Source organism: Oncorhynchus clarkii, chromosome 10 (genome assembly GCF_045791955.1).
Source record: "Oncorhynchus clarkii lewisi isolate Uvic-CL-2024 chromosome 10, UVic_Ocla_1.0, whole genome shotgun sequence".
NCBI lineage: Eukaryota > Metazoa > Chordata > Actinopteri > Salmoniformes > Salmonidae > Oncorhynchus > Oncorhynchus clarkii.
In genome coordinates, this window is record NC_092156.1 from 57,126,113 (window position 1) to 57,146,450 (window position 20,338).

Consider the following 20,338-nt stretch of genomic DNA (forward strand, 5'->3'; position numbering starts at 1 on the left):
ATTGCGTGCTAGGAATACGGGACCAAATACTCAACTTTTGACGACTTTCTTTCATAAGAATTAGAATCATTTGTACCCTTACTTTTTTGAGAAGAAGATGTACTATTTTGACCATACAATAAATATACTGTAGCTCAGTATTTGAAGTATGTATTTTATACAGTCATTATTGCTCATCTTTATCAAGGGTATCAATCATTTCAGACTCCAGAGCTTAGTGAATGTCTGCACACCTTTAGCCCAATTTGCTGCCTGAAAATGACATCTAAAAAGGCACTGCGTTGGATCCCCCCCCCCCCCCCCTACATATCGAAACAACCTTCTCCACGTTTTCAAAGTGAAAGATATTTATTGATTATTTTCCAAATTAAGTAAAAAAATGAAGAAAATGTGTTGGCAACATATGTCTTCATACCCCAGAGTTGATACTTGGTGGAAGAACCTTTGGCTGCCGTTACAGCTGTGAATCGTTTTGAATAAGATTAGACTTTCTACAACTCTTAGGGAAACATACTGTACTGGATTTGTCCAAATTACACAAGCTCAGTCAATTTGGTTGGGAATCATTGATAGACAGCAATATTTCAACATTGACTGATTTTGAAGCAATTTTAAGTCAGATGATCATCCAGGTGCTTCTTCGCAAACTTGAGTCAACTTTTTGGATGAGATTGGTCTCTTTACGTCTGGCGAAATCTATTCTCTGGAGTGATGATTCACGCTTTACCAACTAGCAGTCAGACGGATGAATCTGGGTTTGGCGGATGCCAACGGCTAGTTACGTTGGTTCCAGTGAAGGGAAATCTCAATGCTACAGCATACAATGACAGTCTAGACAATTCTGTACTTCCATTGTTGTGGCAACAGTTTGTGGAAGGCCCTTTCCTGTTTCAGCATGACAATAACCCATGCATAAAGCGAGGTCCATACATAAATGGTTTGTCAAAATCAATTTGGAAGAACTTGACTGGCCTACACAGAGTCCTGACTTCAACCCCATTGAACACCTTTGGTCAGGTCAGAGTCAACCTCTAAAATGCTTTGTGGCTGAATGGAAGCAAGTACCCGCAGCAATGTTCCAACATCTAGTGGAAAGCCTTCCCAGAAGACTGGAGGCTGTTATAGCAACAATGGGGGGACCAACTTCATATTAATGCACAGCTATTTTCAGATCTCGAGATCAGGTTTAAGTCCGGTCTCGAGATTTTCAATCGGGTTTAAGTCCGGGGTCTGGCTGGGCCATTCAAGGACATTCAGAGACTTGTCCCTAAGCTACTCTTGCGTTTTCTTGGCTGTGTACTTAGGGTCGTTGTACTGTTGGATGGTGAACCTTCGACCCAGTCTGAAGTCCTGAGCGCTCTGGAGCAAGTTTTCATCAAGGATCTCTCTCGATTTTGCTACGTTCATCTTTCCCTCAATCCTGACTAGTCTCCCAGTCCCTGCTGGTGAAAAACATCCCCACAACATGATGCTGCCACCACCATGTTTCACCGTAGGGATGGTGTCAGGTGTCCTCCAGACGTGATGCTTGGTATTCAGACCAAAGAGTTCAATCTTGGTTTCTTCAGACCAGAGAATCTTGTTTTTCATGGTCTGAGAGTCCTTTAGGTGCCTTTTGGCAAACTCCAAGCGGGCTGTCATGTGCCCTTTACTGAGGAGTGGCTGCTGTCTGGCCACTTTACCATAAAGGTGTAATTGGCAGAGTGCTGCAGCGATGGTTGACCTTTTGGAGGTTCTCCCAGCTCCACAGAAGAACTCTGGAGCTCTGTCAGAGTGACCATTGGGTTATTGGTCACCTCCCTGACCAAGACTCTTCTCCCCCGATTGCTCAGTTAGGCCAGGCAGCCAGCTCCAGGAAAAGTCTAGGTTGTTCTAAACTTCTTCCATTTAAGAATGATGGAGGCCACTGTGTGTTTTGGTAACCTTCCACAGCTCTGTGCCTCGACACAATCCTGTCTTGGAGCTCTATGGACAATTCCTCCGACCTCATGGCTTGTTTTTTGTTCTGACATGCACTGTCAACTGTGGGACCTTATATAGACAGGTGTGTCTATATAGGTTTGCCTTTCCAAATCATGTCTAATCAATTGCATTTCCCACGGGTGGACTCCAATCAAGTTGTAGAAACATCTCATAGGATGATCAATGGAAACAGGATGCAACTGACCTCAATTTCAAGTCTCATAGCAAAAGGTCTGAACACTTATGTAAATAAGGTATTTCTGTTTTTTAAATTTGTAATACATTTGAAAATATGTCTAAAAATGTATTGTGTGTAGATTGATGAGTAAACAATGTATTGAATCCATTTTAGAATAAGGCTGTAACATAACAAAATGTTGAAACGGGAAGGGGTCTGAATAGTTTCTGAATGCGCTGTATGTATATGTATGCACCCTTAGCCATGACAGATATATTATGACTGTGGCTGGTGGTAAGGCCAGGCAAAGCTCAGAGCACTGGGACAATTCACAGTTCTCAGAAGACTAGGGGCAGAAACATGCTAAAGTCAATGAATCTTACTGAACTCACAGATAGGCCTGTAGGCTAGATAGAAAACAACGGCATGCTAGATCCATCTGCGGATCCCACTGGAATGCAGATGGAATTATTGAGTAGAAAATTCTATTTTGTGCTTCATGTCTTTCCATTTTTGTTGCAGTGACACAGGCTAGAAATGGCAACAAGTGAAGTTGAACTTCCTCAGCATATATAGGCTATTGTAGATCCAGTATAGAAAACGTAAGATGCTTATAACTTTGAATCTTTCTTCCACAAAGACAGGCCCCACAGGCTAAGAGAAACAGAAAGGCATATAGCATGCAAACAACACTGAATTTTGGTAGCACAAAGGCTAACTTGCATTGGAGCAGAATACAGATCAACCTGGTCTCAGAGCATTTCGTATTATTCTGTATGTTACATTTTGAATGGCATGTATTCATTTGTGGATGTCCATCACCCACTTCGCATGATATGGTATGAATTACAATTCGTATTATATGTTACGAAATTGCAAAGCATACAATATGTTACAAATTTGCAAAACTTCTAGCTAGGTGGCTAACGGTAGCTAGCTGGCTAATGTTAGGTATTCTAGGGGTTAGAGTTGTGGGTTAGGGTTAAGGTTAGGGTTAAGTTTAGGAGTTAGGTTAAACGGTTAGGAGAAGGGTAGCAAAAAAGTAGTAAGTAATTGAAAAGTTGCTAATTAGCTCAAATACAAAAGTTGTCCATGATGAGATTCGAACTCGCAACCTTTGCGTTGCTAGACGTTCATGTTATATGCCCATATATCCACCCCAGTTTAGTTTTTGCCTTAAGCAACCATCTGTCTTATGTAACCACACCAAACGTAAAACAAACTAATATGAATATCCCAGATTTACATTTACTATGTTATGTCTAGTCTATGAGACCAGGCTGTACAGACAGCCTACAGGTAGCTCAAAAGACACATACGGGACATGTTAGCCACATTTAAGTATGCTGTCATACATATCAATGACGTACATGAATGGCACATTTCAACAAGGATAATTGTGCAAATGGCTAGCAACTCTGCCGCCCTATAAGAATTCGTATGTGTCTACATTAAGTTTTTAGTCAGAAAGATGTGCGCAATGGACATTACAGTAAGGATGATGCTATAAAGTGGGATACAAGCATTACAAAACACAGGATGCTAAGGAAACACGCTACAGTACACATGTGGATCACATTTCGGCAGACATATCAGGGTCAAGCTTAATGTTTGCAGGTCATGCCAAAGGTCAGCAGCAGACACAAACACAACGCATTCGCAGGTCTCCCTTGGGAAAGAGGTCCTCTGACCTCCATGGAACTTCCTGGTTAAGGTTCAATTTAAAAAAACAAACTCAGGCCAATAGGATGTTGTTCATCTAGGCTACTGTTAAAGGTCACTCTACAAATGTAAAGCACCTGCAATTTATAAACTCCCCAAAATTGTACTTTGATGACATACTTGGGTAGAAGCCTAGTCTTTGAACACCCCATGTGACTATGCATAATTTGTTGTTAAACGTTGAATGCCATCTTTGTTTTTTTTATTTCTAAAGAATAGAACAGCATCAACTAGCCAATGTAAAATAAATAACACCCTATCAAAATGGTCCAACGGTGTACAGACACACTACGTGCTCCTGTGCTCACGGTAGAGGCGATTCTGGCGTACACAAGGACACATTTAGATGGCAAGGTCGGCACACATTCATTTGATTTATTCATCAAGAGAAGATTAGACAGTATGCCCAAAGTCAAGTTTCCAATCATCAGTCAATACACAGACCCATTAACAATTCATTCCAATCTACTTGCTTTCACATGGGTGGCTGAGCAAAATGTTTAAATAACCATTGGACATAATGAACACACAAAAGAGCAGACACGGACAGTCAGTGTACACACATGAAGAACGGGCACGCACGCACGCACGCACGCACGCACGCACGCACGCACGCACACACACACACACACACACACACACGCACACACACGCACACACACACCTGCGCACACACACACCTGCGCACACACACATCTGCACACATACAATACACAAACAAATGTGTGTTAAAACTCACGTTAAGAAATTGGCGGCAAAAATGCCATACATTCTGCCTTACACATGTCTATATCTCTGTCTCACTGTCTAACATATTCATCTGGACTGTGTCTGTTTGTCTGTCTCTCTGTTCTCATTATGGCTAATGAAGGATGACAGTGAGCCTTGCTAACGGCGTTATTAATACTTGCGCCGAGGCAGGGATTAGAATGCTATGGGGTGGGGTAACCTCCTCTCACTGTGTGTGTTCAAGCACAGAAAAACCAAATACTCTATGGCAATGTCACTGCAAGGGCAGGGTGGGCCAAGGGAGGTACTTGGGCAGAGATACGGCTGCTAATTGGGGAAATTGGTTTGTGGTAGCCTGGATGTCAATCTGTTTGTGCTTTATCCAAACTGCTTAGTGCTCATCACGCTTTTGATTGTCATGTTTGTTTTTTTTATGACCGATTTTACCCACGATGTTCCTTGAGTTTCACGTTTTATTAGTTGTCAGTAGAGGATGCACATGGTATACGCCGTTCAACCAAATGCTTACTTGGAGGTTCCTTCTGGACAATGCAACAACAATACGAAATAATTCAAGATAAGAATACAAACATAAAGTAAATGGCTCAGTAGAATAGAACAACGATTTTATCACGAGTATAATACAGGAAGGCACAATTTATAATATTTACACGTGTATTGGGGAAGGGGTGATTGGGGGGCAATTGTTTCAATTGTGCAGTATTTAGCAATCAAAATAGGTCTGGTTGCATCCGTTTGATGTGTGTGTAGCACACATACCATCTTCCCCATGGGAGTGAACAGCTCATGGCTGTGGGCCTTCCTCATGTGCCGTTTCGAGTAAATAACCTGGATGGTTGGGAGCACGGTCCCAGTGATGCACTGGGCTGTCTTCACCACATGCTGGAGGGCCTTGCGGTCGTGGACGGAGCAATTCTCATACCAGGCCGCGATGGAACCGGTCAGGACGCTCTCAATGGTGCAGTAGTAGTATTTGGAGAGGTCCCAGAGTGGCATGCCGAATTCCTTCAGCCGCCTTAGGAAAGAGAGACTCTATTGCGCCCTCTTGCCGAGTGGTAGTGTTGTTGGTCCATGTCAAGTCCTTGGTGATGTGGACACCGAGGAACTTCAAACAACAGTCCAGTTGATGTGGCTCTGTTTCCTGGAGTCAACAATCAACTCCTTTGTTTTGCTGACGTTGAGGGAGAGGTTGTTGTCCTGGCACCACAATGCCAGTTCACTTACCTCCTCCCTACAGGCTGACTCGTCGTTGTTTGTTATCAGGCCTACAACCGTGGTGTCCTCAGCAAACTTGATGATGGAGTTTGTGTCGTGCAAAGCCACGCAATCGTGGGTGAACAGGAAGTACCGCAGAGGACTGAGGACACACCCCTGGGGGACCCCTATGTTAAGAGTCAGTATTGAGTAGGGGTTGTTGCCAATTATCTGATATATACGTGTCAGCTTAGGGTCGAGGGAAGGGAATTGAGATGTGAGAAATATGGTTGTTTTTCATTTTCAGTTGGTTTATGGATCTGTGTCCAGGTTGCTTTGCATCAAAACTGTAAATCACCCCAGAGGTCTAAAAAGGCGACAGTGTTACTGACCTGTCCAAAGAGAGTGTTGAGGTAGGACAGGTAGACAGCTGCTACAGAGCCCTGGCTGTGGCTCCTGCCGCTCTTGGAGCTGTTGCCATTTTCTCCTGCCTTGGGCTGGCGGAGCGCGGGGCGCCCAGGGGTCCCGTGTCCAGAGGAGGTGTTTGATGACGTGCTGTTAGGGGACGGAGAGAAGGAGAATAGGACAAAAGGGTCTGACTTCATCTTTGTCAACATTATCATCTTTGCCATTGTGTCATCACCGTTATCTTTGTGAGTGGGTCTCACTTACCTCGCTCTGGGTGAGGGCGCTCCTCCCTTTTTTGTCCCTTTCTGAGACATGCTGAGGGGGAGAGGGAGAGGGAAAGGGAAAGGGAAAGGGAGAGGGAGAGAGATAGAGAGATATTCTTTAACCAGGGGCAACGCCTTTGCCAGGGTTGCAATCCGAGCCCTGCACTCTTCAATATTTACATCAATGAATTGGCCACTATTCTAGAAAAATACTCAGCCCCTGGTGTTAGTCTCTACAATTCAGAGGTTAAATGCCTGCTCTTTGCAGATGACCTGTGTCTGCTGACACCCACAGCACATGACCTACAGCAGAGCCTGGACCTGCTAGAGCAGTACTACCAGACCTGGGCCCTGGCAGTAAAACCCCAAAAAGAAAAAATGATGATTTTCCAGAGAAGATCCAGACGTCAGGGAAGTACACAATATATTGAGTACTGCACACACTACAATACCTTAGGTTTAAAAGTAAGCTCATCTGAACACTTTCACGAGGCAGTGAATAAACTGAGAGAGAAAGCATGCAGGGCATTCTACACCATTTCAAAAACAAATTCAAATTGAAATACCTATTAAATAAATGTTAGGCGAAAACGAATTGAATGTGTCATTGAACCAATTGCACTGTATGGCAGCGAGGTGTGGGGTCCACCTGCAAAACAAGATTCCACCCAATGGGACAAACACCCCATTGAAACCCAGCATGCAGTGTTCTGTAAGATTCTCCTACATGTCCAGAGGAAAACTACAAACAATGCATGCAGGGCAGAATTAGACCAATATCCACTAATAATAAAAACTCAAAAAATACCATTTAAGTTCTGGAAACATCTAAAATATAGTCTAAAAATATAGTTACCAAGCCCTGCAATGCCAGCAAGGAAAAGAGCCCCCTCATCCAGTTGGTCCTGGGGCTGAGTTCACAAACCTGTTTTACTAACACACTGAAGCCTCAGGACCAGAACATCCAATCAATCAGAATAAAACAAATTACAACACAGTCAAAACAAAACTAATTCACTTGTTGGGAAACATAAGCACAAGCACAAAGCAAAATGCAGTGCTATCTGGCCCTAAATCGACAGCACACCGTGGCAAACTATTTGAGCATGGTTACTGATCAAAAACTTAGAAAAAACTTGACAAAGTACAGGCTCAGTGAGCACAGCCTTGCCATTGAGAAGGGTAGACACAGGAAAACCTGGCTCCCTGTAGAGGAAAGGCTGTGCAACCCCTGCACTACAGCAGAACACGAGACAGCTCTGCATTTCCTGACAAAAGGCCTCTCTGATGAGAATAGGCTACCTGTCCTGTTGGGGGAGGACGCAGAGAGCTGTGGGTTGGCAGCGCTATACATTGCTGCCTGCCATAAGATGAGGGACAGTGTCTGACAGACCAACCGACCTGCACATGTCCTTTATGCCATTGTTATTGTTCAACGTATGGTTATTTTGACCCTTGATTATTGTTGTTACTGTTGTCCCGTTGACAATCTCAATTATTATTATTTGAATTATGTTATTATTGTAAATCTCCAAAGTAAGCTTTGGCAATATGTACATTGCTACTTCAAGCCAATAAAGCAAATTGGAGAGAGAGAGAGAGATGCAGAAGAGAGAGAGAGAGATGCAGAAGAGAGAGAGAGCGATGCAGAAGAGAAAGAGAGAGATGCAGAAGAGAGAGAGAGAGATGCAGAAGCGAGAGAGAGAGATGCAGAAGAGAGAGAGAGAGATGCAGAAGAGAAAGAGCGAGATGCAGAAGAGAGAGAGAGAGAGAGATGCAGAAGAGAGAGAGATGCAGAAGAGAGAGGAGAGAGAGAGAGAGAGAGATGCAGAAGAGAGAGAGTGAGAGAGAGAGGGAGAGAGGGAGAGAGAGAGAGAGAGAGAGAGAGAGAGAGATGCAGAAGAGAAAGAGAAAGCGTGAGGGAGGTAGAGAGGGAGAGGAAGACAGAGAGACTTATGGCTGCACGTTTGAGTGACAGATTAATGCCTTGTCATCGCAGTGTGTTGTCAGAACTAGGGCCCATGATGAAAGGCTGCCTTTCAGACAGATGGCACGGACACGTCAAACAGAACACCTTCACACCCCCCGACCATCTCAGATGCTCATAAAGTTGTGCCTTAATGCCCCTCGTTTGAACATGCGTTGTACGGATGTTGAAGACATGTGATGTGCAGAGACACACGCCAACAAGGCAGTGTTAGTCTGCCTTCTCCTGCCCAGGGACCACAGATCATAATGAGGTGAGACAAGCAGAACAGGTAGGCCCTATAAATTACAATTAACCACCTAATGTGCCCCTCCGCGCAAACCAGAACCCCCTTTTCAGTCCGGCAATATTACAGGAGAGAGATTGTCTCCTTCGAAAGCAGCAATGCGAGCAGCACGCAGGTGATGTGTACTGATTACAACTCTCTGAGCATGCTGTCTTCACCAGAAAGGAAGAGACGAGGCGAGAGGATTTACTCCGCCCCAAAATCAGTCCACGTGAGATAAGCCATTTTCGTATGGAGGTCCGTGAGCAAGTACGTGAGGCTTATTTGATCGAATAGAAGTTTCAAATTATTTTGTCTGTTACAAATGTACTGATATAAGTGGATGCATTCCTGCAACTTTGAGAAAAAACTACTTTGTTGCACCCGTTGTTTACACGCGTATCTGCCCTCTCATTGGATAGAATGGTCCCACCTGATCTCGCCTGCCTTCAATCATTGAGGACATGTATTTCCATTGTTAGAGCAGTCACTCGGCTATCTTTATTATAGATCATCTTTGGTCTTCCTACTAACTCCTCGAGCTCTCTAGGTGTTTCACCCATCTAGCCTATCTTAACAGTTGTTCCTCTCTCATAGCTGGTTCAGGGAATGACTGAAAACAACTGGAAATAGGAATGTGTGAGCAGTTGGCTGGTACTTGGTAGTTAGTGCCATATTGTCTGTATAATTGCTCGAAATCACAGTAGGCCGGGGGCACCTTAATTAATTGGGGAGGATGAGCTCATGGTAATGGCTGGAGTGGAATCAGTGGAATGGTATCAAATACATCAAACACATAGTTTGATACCATTCCATTCGCTCCGTTCTAGCCATTATTATGAGCCGTTCTCCCCTCACCAGCCTCCACTGTACAAAGTGGATTCCAAGATAATGAGGGGCTTGCGCGCACACCCACAGCTAAATTGATACAATTTCCATGGTGGCGCATTCATAGTTAACAATAGGCCTAACTGGTGTTTGCCTCAAGAACAGCTTTCCTCCTGAATGAGCAAAGTACCCATCAGGGTAAACAAACAAACACACACGTGCACGTTCATACATGCGCACGCACACATACAGACACACGCACACTTCTGCATGAGCCATTAGAGACAGCATGAGCTGCTCCCTAAGTGGCCAATCGCTGTCAATCACCAAGTCGACACAAGCAATTTCAGATCCTAATCACGCTAATTGAAATGACGAACCGGAGGACCAAGGGGGGGGGGGCGGAGTTAAAGCAGAGGTAATGCGGATGATGTCACAGACCGGCTGTGATCCAGAACTGGTTAGCTGAGGGTCTCATCCTTTGTCCTTTTTTTCCTCTTCAGTGTTTTTCCCTATTTTAAAAAATGTCCTCCTGTTCCCTTGCTGTTCATCTGCATTCAAAAGAAGATCAATGCCCAGATGGCTCAGCTACTCTCTTCTCGTCCAATGTCTTTAAAAAAAAAAACACGGTACAATAGGCCTGGCTGCCTCCTCCTCTTCCTATCGATCTCCACCACCGATTTTGTGTCAAGACTCAGAAATCAGACTCCCCTTCGTTACCGTTTAGGGAAGGGGGGGGAGCTGGGGGTCCAGAAGAGGAGAGGGAGATGGGTGGATTGTCTTGTTCCGCTGGCTGCCCCGTCATCCTCCTATCAATGGTTACATCTTGTCATTTCCACCCGTACACCGCCGTCTCGCATCCCACACAATCAATCTCCTGTGCGGGTTCTCATTTCAGTGCCTTCTGTCCTGGTATCTGTCTGGCATCCTGTCTGTCTGCCAGTTCCTGTTTGTTACCACCGGTAATTGTCCTTTTCCATTCGGACTGTACACTTCGCACTGCCCCAAACTCTCTGGGGAAATTCCAAAGAGGGCTACAACACATGATGTCCTATTGACGAACGGATAAATGTATCTATTGATGAGCCAATCGATTGAAGTAAACAAACACAAGCACAATTTGGCCAATGGTCAACAGCCCTTGACCTCCTCCCCATCCTTTATCCTCCTTACCTTCAATATGTAGCCAGAAGTAGAAAGGAAGAAAAAATAGAGAGAGAGTTTCCCCCCTTTTATCTGACAAGTCCAGGAGTTACCGTTTGGCGCGGACGTGTCGACTGATATAAATTAGGAGTGTAAACCCCTCCAGCCCCTCTACCTTCCCCCTCCTCTGCCTCGCCAGATTATACAATAAGACGGGTGATTATCCTGCTAAATATGTCTGGATTAGACTTCGAGATGCGTGACCGAGTCACTGTCTTGAGGACAGAGGCGTGAAATTACATTGTAGGGTAGTCGTGTTGTGCGTAAACAATGAAAACAGTTCAGTGTATCTTTCGGGGGGGGTTCTTTCTTTGAGCCACCGGTTCACAAGCTGACATTTGTTCAGGTAGACCTTTGATGGACTTAAGCACTGAGCTTGTCCTTTTTTTGTTAACCCTCAGGTTACAAACATCGCAGTTACCTGGTTATTGTGGATGACTGTAATCGCTCCTCCAAACTCATCTCCTTTGCAACGTTCTACAGAGTTTCTACATCTTGCTCTTTGGGGTTTTAGGCTGGTTTTCTGCACGTCGGGACATCTGCTGATGTTAAAAGGGCTTTATAAATAAATTTCTTTGATTGATTCACCGAAGTGTCACTGTTCCAACTTTGTATTCCTTGCTACTCTGTCCGAAACGTAGTTGTCCTTGCTTCCTCACTGCTACAACTTTGTTTCCCTCATATTGATTGAGGGTACAATATGTCTTAAGAGCTTCCCAAAAATGGTGGTCTGTGGACAGGTGATGGTCCTTGAGGTGCTACCTCGCATTTCTGGAAAATTGTAATACAGTAGGCTAGATGCATGGGAATCTAGGCTACCGAGCGAACCAACTAAACTGCGCTGTGGTGCAGAAAGGTATACATGATGTCAGTGCAAGTTTCCGTTTATGGAAGTCCTCGCTCAAATGACCCTTCGTCAATGTAGTGGAGGGCGCGATAGCTAAGTATGCAGAATGTCAGACCTCTCTTCTTCTGGAAAATTGCGTTAGCCTACTGGTGGGCTGCCAAACGTGTTCGTTCGTCTTACTGTGCAGTCGGCGAGGGGGAAACGTTTTGGAACCACCTCTCTATCCTACCTTTTCTACTGCACTGTCGTCCTGCACTGTCGTCCTGCACTGTCGTCCTGCACTGTCGTCCTGCACTGTCGTCCTGCACTGTCGTCCTATACCGCCCTCTCTTGCCAAGCACTGGCGCAGTAAGGCAGCTCTTTGGAGGTGCACTGTTTCCCAATGCTATTCGAAACCTCGCCACGCTCAGATATGCTTAGTCCGGCCAAATAAAGCCCTTATTTAGCATTCTGCCTGTTTGAAAAGCGAGTAAACACCCTCCTTTCCACCTGAAAAAGAAATGGGGTAGCAACAATGTTGTCACATTACACGCATCAGTCAGCTCCCGGTGGACTGTGTACCTTGGCACTGAAATGTTTACTAAAGTGGAAATCCGCTATTGCAGCTCACTGCCTCGCTCTTGCCTCAAGGCTGTGGTGCAAAAACAGGCCAAGCCCAGTTCGTGTTGCCTTTTCAAGAGGTCGTTGTGCCTCGTATAGTGTTTGAGTGCTTTTCAAGTAGAAATAGGGATTATCTGCGAAGAGAAATGCCTTCGCAAGTAAGAAGACAGGGCTCAAACTGATGTTGTGTGTATGGGTGTTTGTAGTTACAGATTTGTGTTTGCGTCGATGAGGTGCTTTGCCTTCGGGAAGTGTGCTGGGTGGGTTGAGCATAATGAAGCGTCCCATTATTGGTGACTGATAATGCCATATCGAGAGCTAATTACCTGCAACGTTGCCTCATTAACCACAACAGGACGGCACCGCCGTCGGGCGTTGGCCACAACACCCAGCCACGTCACACTGTCTCTTCATCTCCCCTCTCCTCCTTCCCCTTCCCTCCTCTCTTCTTCCTGCTCTCATCCCTCCATCTTTTTCGATGGCCTTGCCTTCATTTGCTTTCCTCTACCACTCCTTCCTGTCTTTCTCGCGGATCGTACTTCATTAAAAACCTTTGAACGTCGTATCTTGATGCTTTGTCTCGGCATTCCCTTCTTGATTCCTCCTCCTCCTTAATCTCTATCTCTCTCTTCTCCCACTTGTGGCTCAATATCAATGTCTGTCTGTCTGTCTGTCTGTCTGTCTCTTTCTTTCTAATACACTGTAGCTCTCTCTCCTACCGTCTCCCTCTTTCTCCATGTCCCCCTCTACGTCTTTCCGCAGTCACCTTCACACTCCATTCTGGAGCAGTTGGCTTCTCTCCCTTCATCCCATTCTCCCTCCATACTGCACATGTCCACTGCCCTGCCTCTGGGCCATGCTTCCCCCTGCGCTCTACTCGTTTATTTATGGAAATATGCTGATGGGGCTAACACAGGTTTAGAAAAAAATACACCAGATTACAAGGAAAAGAGAGAGGGAGAGAACAAGAGGGTGAGCGCGTGGAAGGCAAAAGATGGGTTGGGAAGGAAGAGCGAAAGAGAGCGTACTATTAATCATTGACCTGTCATTTATCCCAAAAAGCAAGCAACCATTCATCATGGACAGTGAAGAAACAAGAAAAAAAAGAGTTGAAAGAGAGAGAGAGGAAAAAGTATAAAAGTGTGTCACGAGTTTGGCAGTACGTAATTGGGCCAGTTGCAAATAAAAGTGGCTGAGTTAGTGCTGAGTTTGACTTAGAGGTAGGCACCACATCATCCCCAGCATGAGACTAATTGAATGCCCGGAGAGATGAGGATAGAGGGATTCGAGGCGAACCCCAAACATCCCTTCCTCCCACATGTGCCACACTCAGCTCTTCAAACCGATCCCTTATTAAGTAGGCCCACTGCATCACTCAGAATGGAATGCTAATCTTCTCCCTCCATAATACAACGTGGGACGGTAATGATAATGCCACCAAACTCCACAGGGATCTTTATCAAGGCTAAAGCTCCAGCAAACGAGAACAGTCACAAAAGTGAGAAAAAACAATGTATCATGTTTATTCTTAAATCCTCGGGGGAATGCGTCTGTCACTCTGTCACGAGGCGTTTTATTTCACCGTTGTTCTACACCGCTGGCTCAGCTGTCACAAATGTAACAGAAACAGAAAACTTGCTTGATGAAAGAAAAAGTGAGAGAGAGAGAAAAAAGGGACGTGTCTGGCCGTTCCTCTGCCAGTCAGAGTTAAGGACAATTCACTGGTCGGGTTAATAGAATCTGTCTCTGTCAGAGGAGGTGTGTGTAGAGGGGGTGGAGGGAGAGAGAGAGAGAGAGAGCGAGAGAGAGAGAGAGAGAGAGAGAGAGAGGGAAAAGATACGTGCCCAAGGGACTCAGTGAGAGGACACTGAGACATCGACTGAACACCACGGCCAATGATCCTTCCCTTCAGGCTGAGCAGCAAAGTAGAACACAACACAGCAACAGAGAATACCTCAGACGCTGAGGTCCTGTCACCTTTACTCCCGCTCCCTCTCTCATCATCACGCACACCTGCCACTATCGTTACGCGCACCTGCGCCTCAAGACACTCACCTGGACTTCATTACCTTCCTGATTACCTCCCCTGTATCTGTCACTTATCTTGGTTCTGTCCTTATTGACTCTGTTTCTGTTTCATGTCTGTATGCTTTTCGGTTTTCTTGTTTTGTACTCTGTTCTATTCATTGTTAAATTTGCGTTCCCTGTACTTGCTTTCCGACTCCCAGCATAGACTTTACAGAATAACTTCTCACCAATAGGAAGCAACAAGGATTTTCTTTTTTTTTTTACTGGTGACTTCAGGTCCAAGTCCCGCTGCCGAAGCAACCGGGGTTGCCTCAGCTGGCTCGGCAGGCTCCCATGCCTTGGCCGGCTAATCAGGCTCCCAGCATCAGCTGGCTCTACAGGTTCCCGCACCTCAGCTGGCTCTACAGGTTCCCGCGGTTTTTATACTTTTAGTAGAAAACGGGGGTGTTCCATGACGCCGTGTAATGTCTGTGCTCACGGGGGCGTGGCCACTGACTGATCGTAAGTTACTTTGAAAAACAATTATCTTTTAGAAGACTAACATCACATTACATCTTTCCGAAAGTATTCCTATACTCAATCATGTATTTTATACAACATTCAGATGCAAACCCCATCATTGAGAAGTGTATACAAACAAAGAAACAGTCATGTGTGTCTCCTGTCCTTCATGAGGTCACCAAATGAAACATACTCGATATGATTAAGTGTCCACGGACCACTCCAACTGGTTGGAATACAGAAATATTGTTACATTATTCAACCCTTTGAGGTTACCGTACTGCAAAGTATTTCTCTGTGTTAAACAAAGTGATTCTCAACTTTCTGTTTGGCAGAGTGGAGAAAGCAGTTTCGGTATTTACGACCGTCATAAACCTATGGTGAGAGAGAGAGAGAGAGAGAGAGAGAGAGAGAGAGAGAGAGAGAGAGAGAGAGAGAGGGGAGGCTATGATCCTCATTCAAAGGGGCACGTCATGACAGCCGGCTCTCCAGGTTCCCACGCCTAAAGCAGAAGTGACCGGCCCTCTCCTGGTCCTCGGGACCGTCCCTCTGGCCAGCGTCGTCCGACAGCTGGAGCCGTACAACAGGGAGGGGGTACTGCCACGTTTACTCCCATTCCCTCTCTAAGACGCTCGACGTCGCCGGTTGTCTCATCATTACGCACACCTGCCACCACCATTACGCGCACCTGCCCCTCATGACACTCACCTGGACTCCATCACTTTCTTGATTACCACCTCTGTATCTGTCACTCCAATTGGTTCTGTCCTCAGGGGTTATCGACGCCGTTTCTGTGTCATGTCTGTACCCTTTTCGTGTTTATTTTTTTGTACCATCTTCTATTTATTATTACACTTGCACTACCTGTACTTGCTTCCCGACTCCCAGCGTACACGTTACAGGTCCAACATATTAGTAGACCTGCCATGAGATTCTCAGTGGTTGTAAACACAAAACAATAGAGCAATATTTCACACCTCTGGGTTTATAATCAGGTATCAAAGCAGTAGGCCTAACCTATATCATGTCCATCCCCATATTTCAAAAGTATTGATTCATTGTTACACAATTCAGCTGTAGTATACAGCACCTTCCAAATCCAAAAGACAAAGGGAAGAGAGATGATAAACTGAACTGAACAGAGACTGTTCAACCAGAGACTGCTCTCAACTAAGCTCAATTAACCTCAATCAGCCAGCAGAGTTACATTGAAACAATGCAGAGAAAAACAATGGGCTACAGCAAAACTCATAATTCAACTAAGCACCAGTTCGATGCTGTTGGCAAACCCCTGGGAGATGAAACCAATGTACTGTATTCACAGTACACTTAAAAATTCCACCACTTAAAAATTCCACCAAGCGCTGTATGACATCACCGGTCTGGCCGTGAAAAAGTGTATATTCGGACCGATATAAGACTAATACGACAGGTGTAGTTGACCTTACAGTGAAATTCTTACTTACAAGCCACTAAACAACAATGCAGTTTAAAAAATATGAATAAGAAATTAAAATGAACAAGTAATTAAAGCGCAGCAGTATAATAACAATAGCGAGACTATATACGGGTGTACCAGGTCAATGTGCTGGGGCACCGGTTAATCAAGGTAATTGAGGTAATATGCACATGTAGGTAGGGTTATTAAAGTGACTATGCACACATAATAACAGAGAGTAGCAGCGGCGTGTCATCGGCAAACCTAATGATAGTGTTGGAGTCGTGCCTGGCCGTGCAGTCATGAAGGACATGAGGTGCGACTCTCTCTATCCCAATTGTGAGATTCATGCGATTTCCCTCCCTCTGAGTCAAACAGGGAAACATTTGATTTCGACACTATGTAAAATGTAAATAGAGGTGAACTTTATCTCGCCGCTATGGTAATGTGGTGCTGAGAGGTTGGGAAAGCTCAGTGCTGTATTTCCTAATAGAGGGGCAGCTGCCTCTTTGTACTGAGGTAATGGGAGAAGATAATCTCAACATGCAGTGGGACTGATAATTTGCTCTCTCTCTCTCTCTCTCTCTCTCTCTCGCTCTCTCTCTCTCTCTCTCTCTCTCTCTCTCTCATAATTCAATTCAATTCAATTCAAAAGGGGCATGGGAAACGTGTTTACATTGCCAAAGCAGCCGCTTGGTCTCTCTCTCTCGCTCTCTCTCTCTCTCTCTTGGTTTCTTTCTCTCACCGTCTTTTTTCACCGTTCACTCTCCCCTCCTTCTCTTCTCTTCTTTCTGTCTGCCTTTTTGTCTTTCTCTCTTTTGTCTATCTTTTGCAATTTTCCCTCTCTCTCTCTCTCTCTTGCTCTCCCTCTCCCTCTCTTGTTGTTTTTCTCTGCTCGCTGGATTGCAATAGGCCCGCGCACCACTCTCTCCTGTTTCAGATGACTTCCTCCCTGAAAATCCAGTTGATGACCTGCACTAATCACCTCATGAACCGCACCAGACCACTGTCTAAAATATCAATCTGATACCTCATGTTTACCCCGCGGGAGCGATCAATACCCAGCGCCAGCCATTCTCCAGACTTCATTCCTCAAGCCCAATTGATTACATTTCATCCACTGCGCCGAGCATGGGGAGAGAGACAAATCTACGTGCTCCGTATAGGCCATTGTTAAATGGAGGCTGGCGTCAATCCAGACTGGATCCAACTCTCCTCTTCTTCTTTTTTTTTTATTCTTACCCATAGTCGCCCATGGCACCGTTCGACTGAGGACCTTTGGAGCCAAAATGGCGGCCGTGCCATTGTTGAATTAGGGTGCTTCCGCTAGTGACCTCCTGAAATTGCCGTCAGCTTGTTTAGTTCATGGAATGTCTCTATTGAACGGCTAGCGATTGAGCCTAGCTGCCACTAGTGGGAGGGCTACAGCCCTGGAGGAGGTCATTACACAGACTGCAGCATTAAGGCTGGCATAGTATTATAATGAATATCCCAGCGGTGCCCTTATTCACTTCACTGCCCCTCATGGATTTAAGAAAAATCAACTGCTTTAAGGAATATTATGTAATCTCTGGCACCATTCCAATGTTTTTAAGTCCACAAGGGGGGTACAGGGAGAAATGGCTTTTAGAGAATCGGATCGCAAGACTGATATCTAGGTGTCAAAAAGTGTGTATCTGGGGCAGGAGTACCGAGCGTCTCTCGAGCAGCTTTTTCTCAAGGTTAATGGTTTGGGTAACTGGTGGGGGTTGCCAACCCTCCTGATTTGGTGTCTCCCGGAATCCCCATTCATCTCGCGTTCTCTAATTAGGCCTATACCTGCATTCTAGACATTTCTACATACCCCTCAAAAGTTGTCGGTCAGTGGGGTTGCATTTGACCTGCGACACTGCCAACCTCTCATGGAATCCCCGAGATTTTCATAATGCCCCGAATGAAATTCAGAACTGGAATGTGTTCCGTACATCTAGTCCTGTCTGTGTCCACCCCATCCTCAAATAAGGTCAAAAGGACAAACTCCAAGGATCATAAAACAGCACCCATCACTCTACCTCAACACCCTCCCTCCCTCCCTCCCTCCCATGACATGAAACATTAATAACAGCGAGCTCCATGACTCTGCCGCTGTTCAGCCATGACCCGAGACGTGTCAAGAGCGCATAAAAGCTCAGAGCGTACATCTCGCGACTGGCGGTCATGTGAAGAGGGCCGAGACTCGAAGCAGACCCGGAGCGGCGTGCGGCCGTGGAGAAAGATAACATTCTCTGGTGACGCCCAGCACTCTGACAGCAGGAGCCCAAGGCGGCGAGGCAGTCGTCTACCCAACAGGCTGTGTGAACGCAGACTGTCACATATAAACTCCAGGGACGGGTGGCTCTAGTTCTGAAATGATATAGCACTCCGAGATAACAGGAGCCTGTCGTCTTGTCTCGCTACTGGAGCACAATCAGGGCTCGGGCTGAGGGAATGGGTTTCACACCACTTGTGATTGGATGGAAATGTCATGGTCACGGCTTGACGTTAGAGTCCTATTTCTAACGGCTAAAAAACAATGTCAGAAGAACGGGGACTATGCTATGGTATTAGCCTCGTAGAATTCAACCCCATTTGGTAACCTGGCATCAAACGGCATGCTATATAACGGCGCTTCTTTCAATGAGCCCCAAAACAATCAAAATAGCCAGGCGTAATAGCTAGGCGCAAAAACCACGGAATGAACATGTTGTGGAGTGATTTTAAAAGTGGATACCGAGTAAACAGAAATCTGTAGGAAGCGTAACCGATGATCTCACAAATGATACCAAGTCCAGAGGCACTTTAACGCGCAAGGAGAATCGATCTTCTCTTTCAATTTGACCATGCATTCCGTTGACTGGCTAACCAGGTTTTCCCTCATCAGATGAAACATGAAAAGGGAGACATTTATCTATCGAGCGAGATCACGTGTATACTGGCTTTATATAACCCATGCCATGCTTCATTAACGTCCACACCCCTGTCTCCCTTTATACAGCCTGTCATGTGACAGTATCGGAGAGCATTTCCTGTAATCTATCATATAGAATGGGCTCTTGCCTTTGTACAGCTGTAACTCTTTCTGTCGTTATTTCTCCCTTAACCCACGTGCTGTATGTGACTCGAATCATTTGAAGTGTATTCTCTTTATGACTTCTTTATGCCTCTCAATTTCTCATTCGCTTTCAATTTCCCTGTTGATCATTCTCGTCTCTCTCGTCTCTCTCTCTCTCGCTCTCTCTCTCTCCCCCCCTTTCTACCTCTCTCATTAACTTTTGAAGTATCCCTGATACCGATGAACACAAATCCATTGACTGTGTGGAGCATTGAGAGATTAGTGGAACACAGATCGGGGTGGATAGAACAAGGGTGCCATCATTGGCGTCCCGTTCGAAGAAGCTGGTCTAAGAAAGTGGCTATTCGTCAAATCCGTCCCAATTTGTGTGGCCCACAACATGGTTACAAAAAAAATCGGATTTGGATATATTTAGCTGTTTTCGCTGTTCAGAAGTTGTCTGCTAAACGCAAACTCCCGTTTGGATAACCCGGGAGGACAGCTGGCCACGTGCTGTAGAAATGGATGGTGGTAGTCAAGTCATTTTGAACTGTAGTGCAGTTTCTTGGCGATGACGACATCAACATGTATTGTGGTTGACATCGATACTAGCATTTATACTCAGATTTTACCTCCACATAGTGTGAAATACACACGTAAACAACAACCTAAATATAGCCTGATTGTGATGACCAGCAATGAGGGGATTCTGGCTCTATCCACCACATGGGAACCGTGTTTCCGTGGCGTTTCCTTTGTTTTGGATGAAGTCTTACCTTATTTATTGGTTGAAATGTGTCTATTAGAAGGTGCCAGCAAAGGGCAATGGCATTTTTCTCTCTCGCTCTCTCTCTCTCTAAGGGATATTATTCACTTTTGAAGCATCCCTGACACTGATTAATCCCAATTCGTTGCCTGTGTGCATGGCCGCGATGGGTTGAAATGTGTCAGGTAGCCTCGAGGCTAGAGCGTTGGGTCAGTAACCAAATGGTGGCTGGTTCAAATACTGGAGCCGACAAGGTGAAACATCTGTCGCTGTGCCCTTGAGCAAGGCACTTCACTTGAAATTGCTCCAGGAGCGCTGTACAATGGTG

At 45.4% G+C, this 20,338-nt stretch overlaps 1 protein-coding gene across 4 annotated transcripts in view; it reads right to left on the reverse strand.

Moving 5' to 3' along the window:
• LOC139418817 (calcium binding protein 4) overlaps positions 1 to 11,856 on the reverse strand; it is a 29,374-nt gene extending 17,518 nt beyond the window's left edge. The window contains exons 1-3 of one of the 4 annotated variants that reach the window (XM_071168542.1): positions 11,837 to 11,856; positions 6,479 to 6,529; positions 6,199 to 6,361 (exon numbers count right to left, since the gene is read on the reverse strand). In XM_071168542.1, coding sequence (XP_071024643.1) covers positions 6,199 to 6,361; positions 6,479 to 6,528 — 213 coding nt within the window. In that variant the 5' untranslated portion in view covers position 6,529; positions 11,837 to 11,856. Of the gene's footprint in view, positions 1 to 6,198; positions 6,362 to 6,478; positions 6,530 to 9,998; positions 10,019 to 10,730; positions 10,830 to 11,181; positions 11,370 to 11,836 lie in introns of those variants that run through there. The other 3 variants (XM_071168540.1, XM_071168541.1, XM_071168543.1) reach the window with 3 other exon arrangements.
• Positions 11,857 to 20,338: the final 8,482 nt, after the last annotated feature.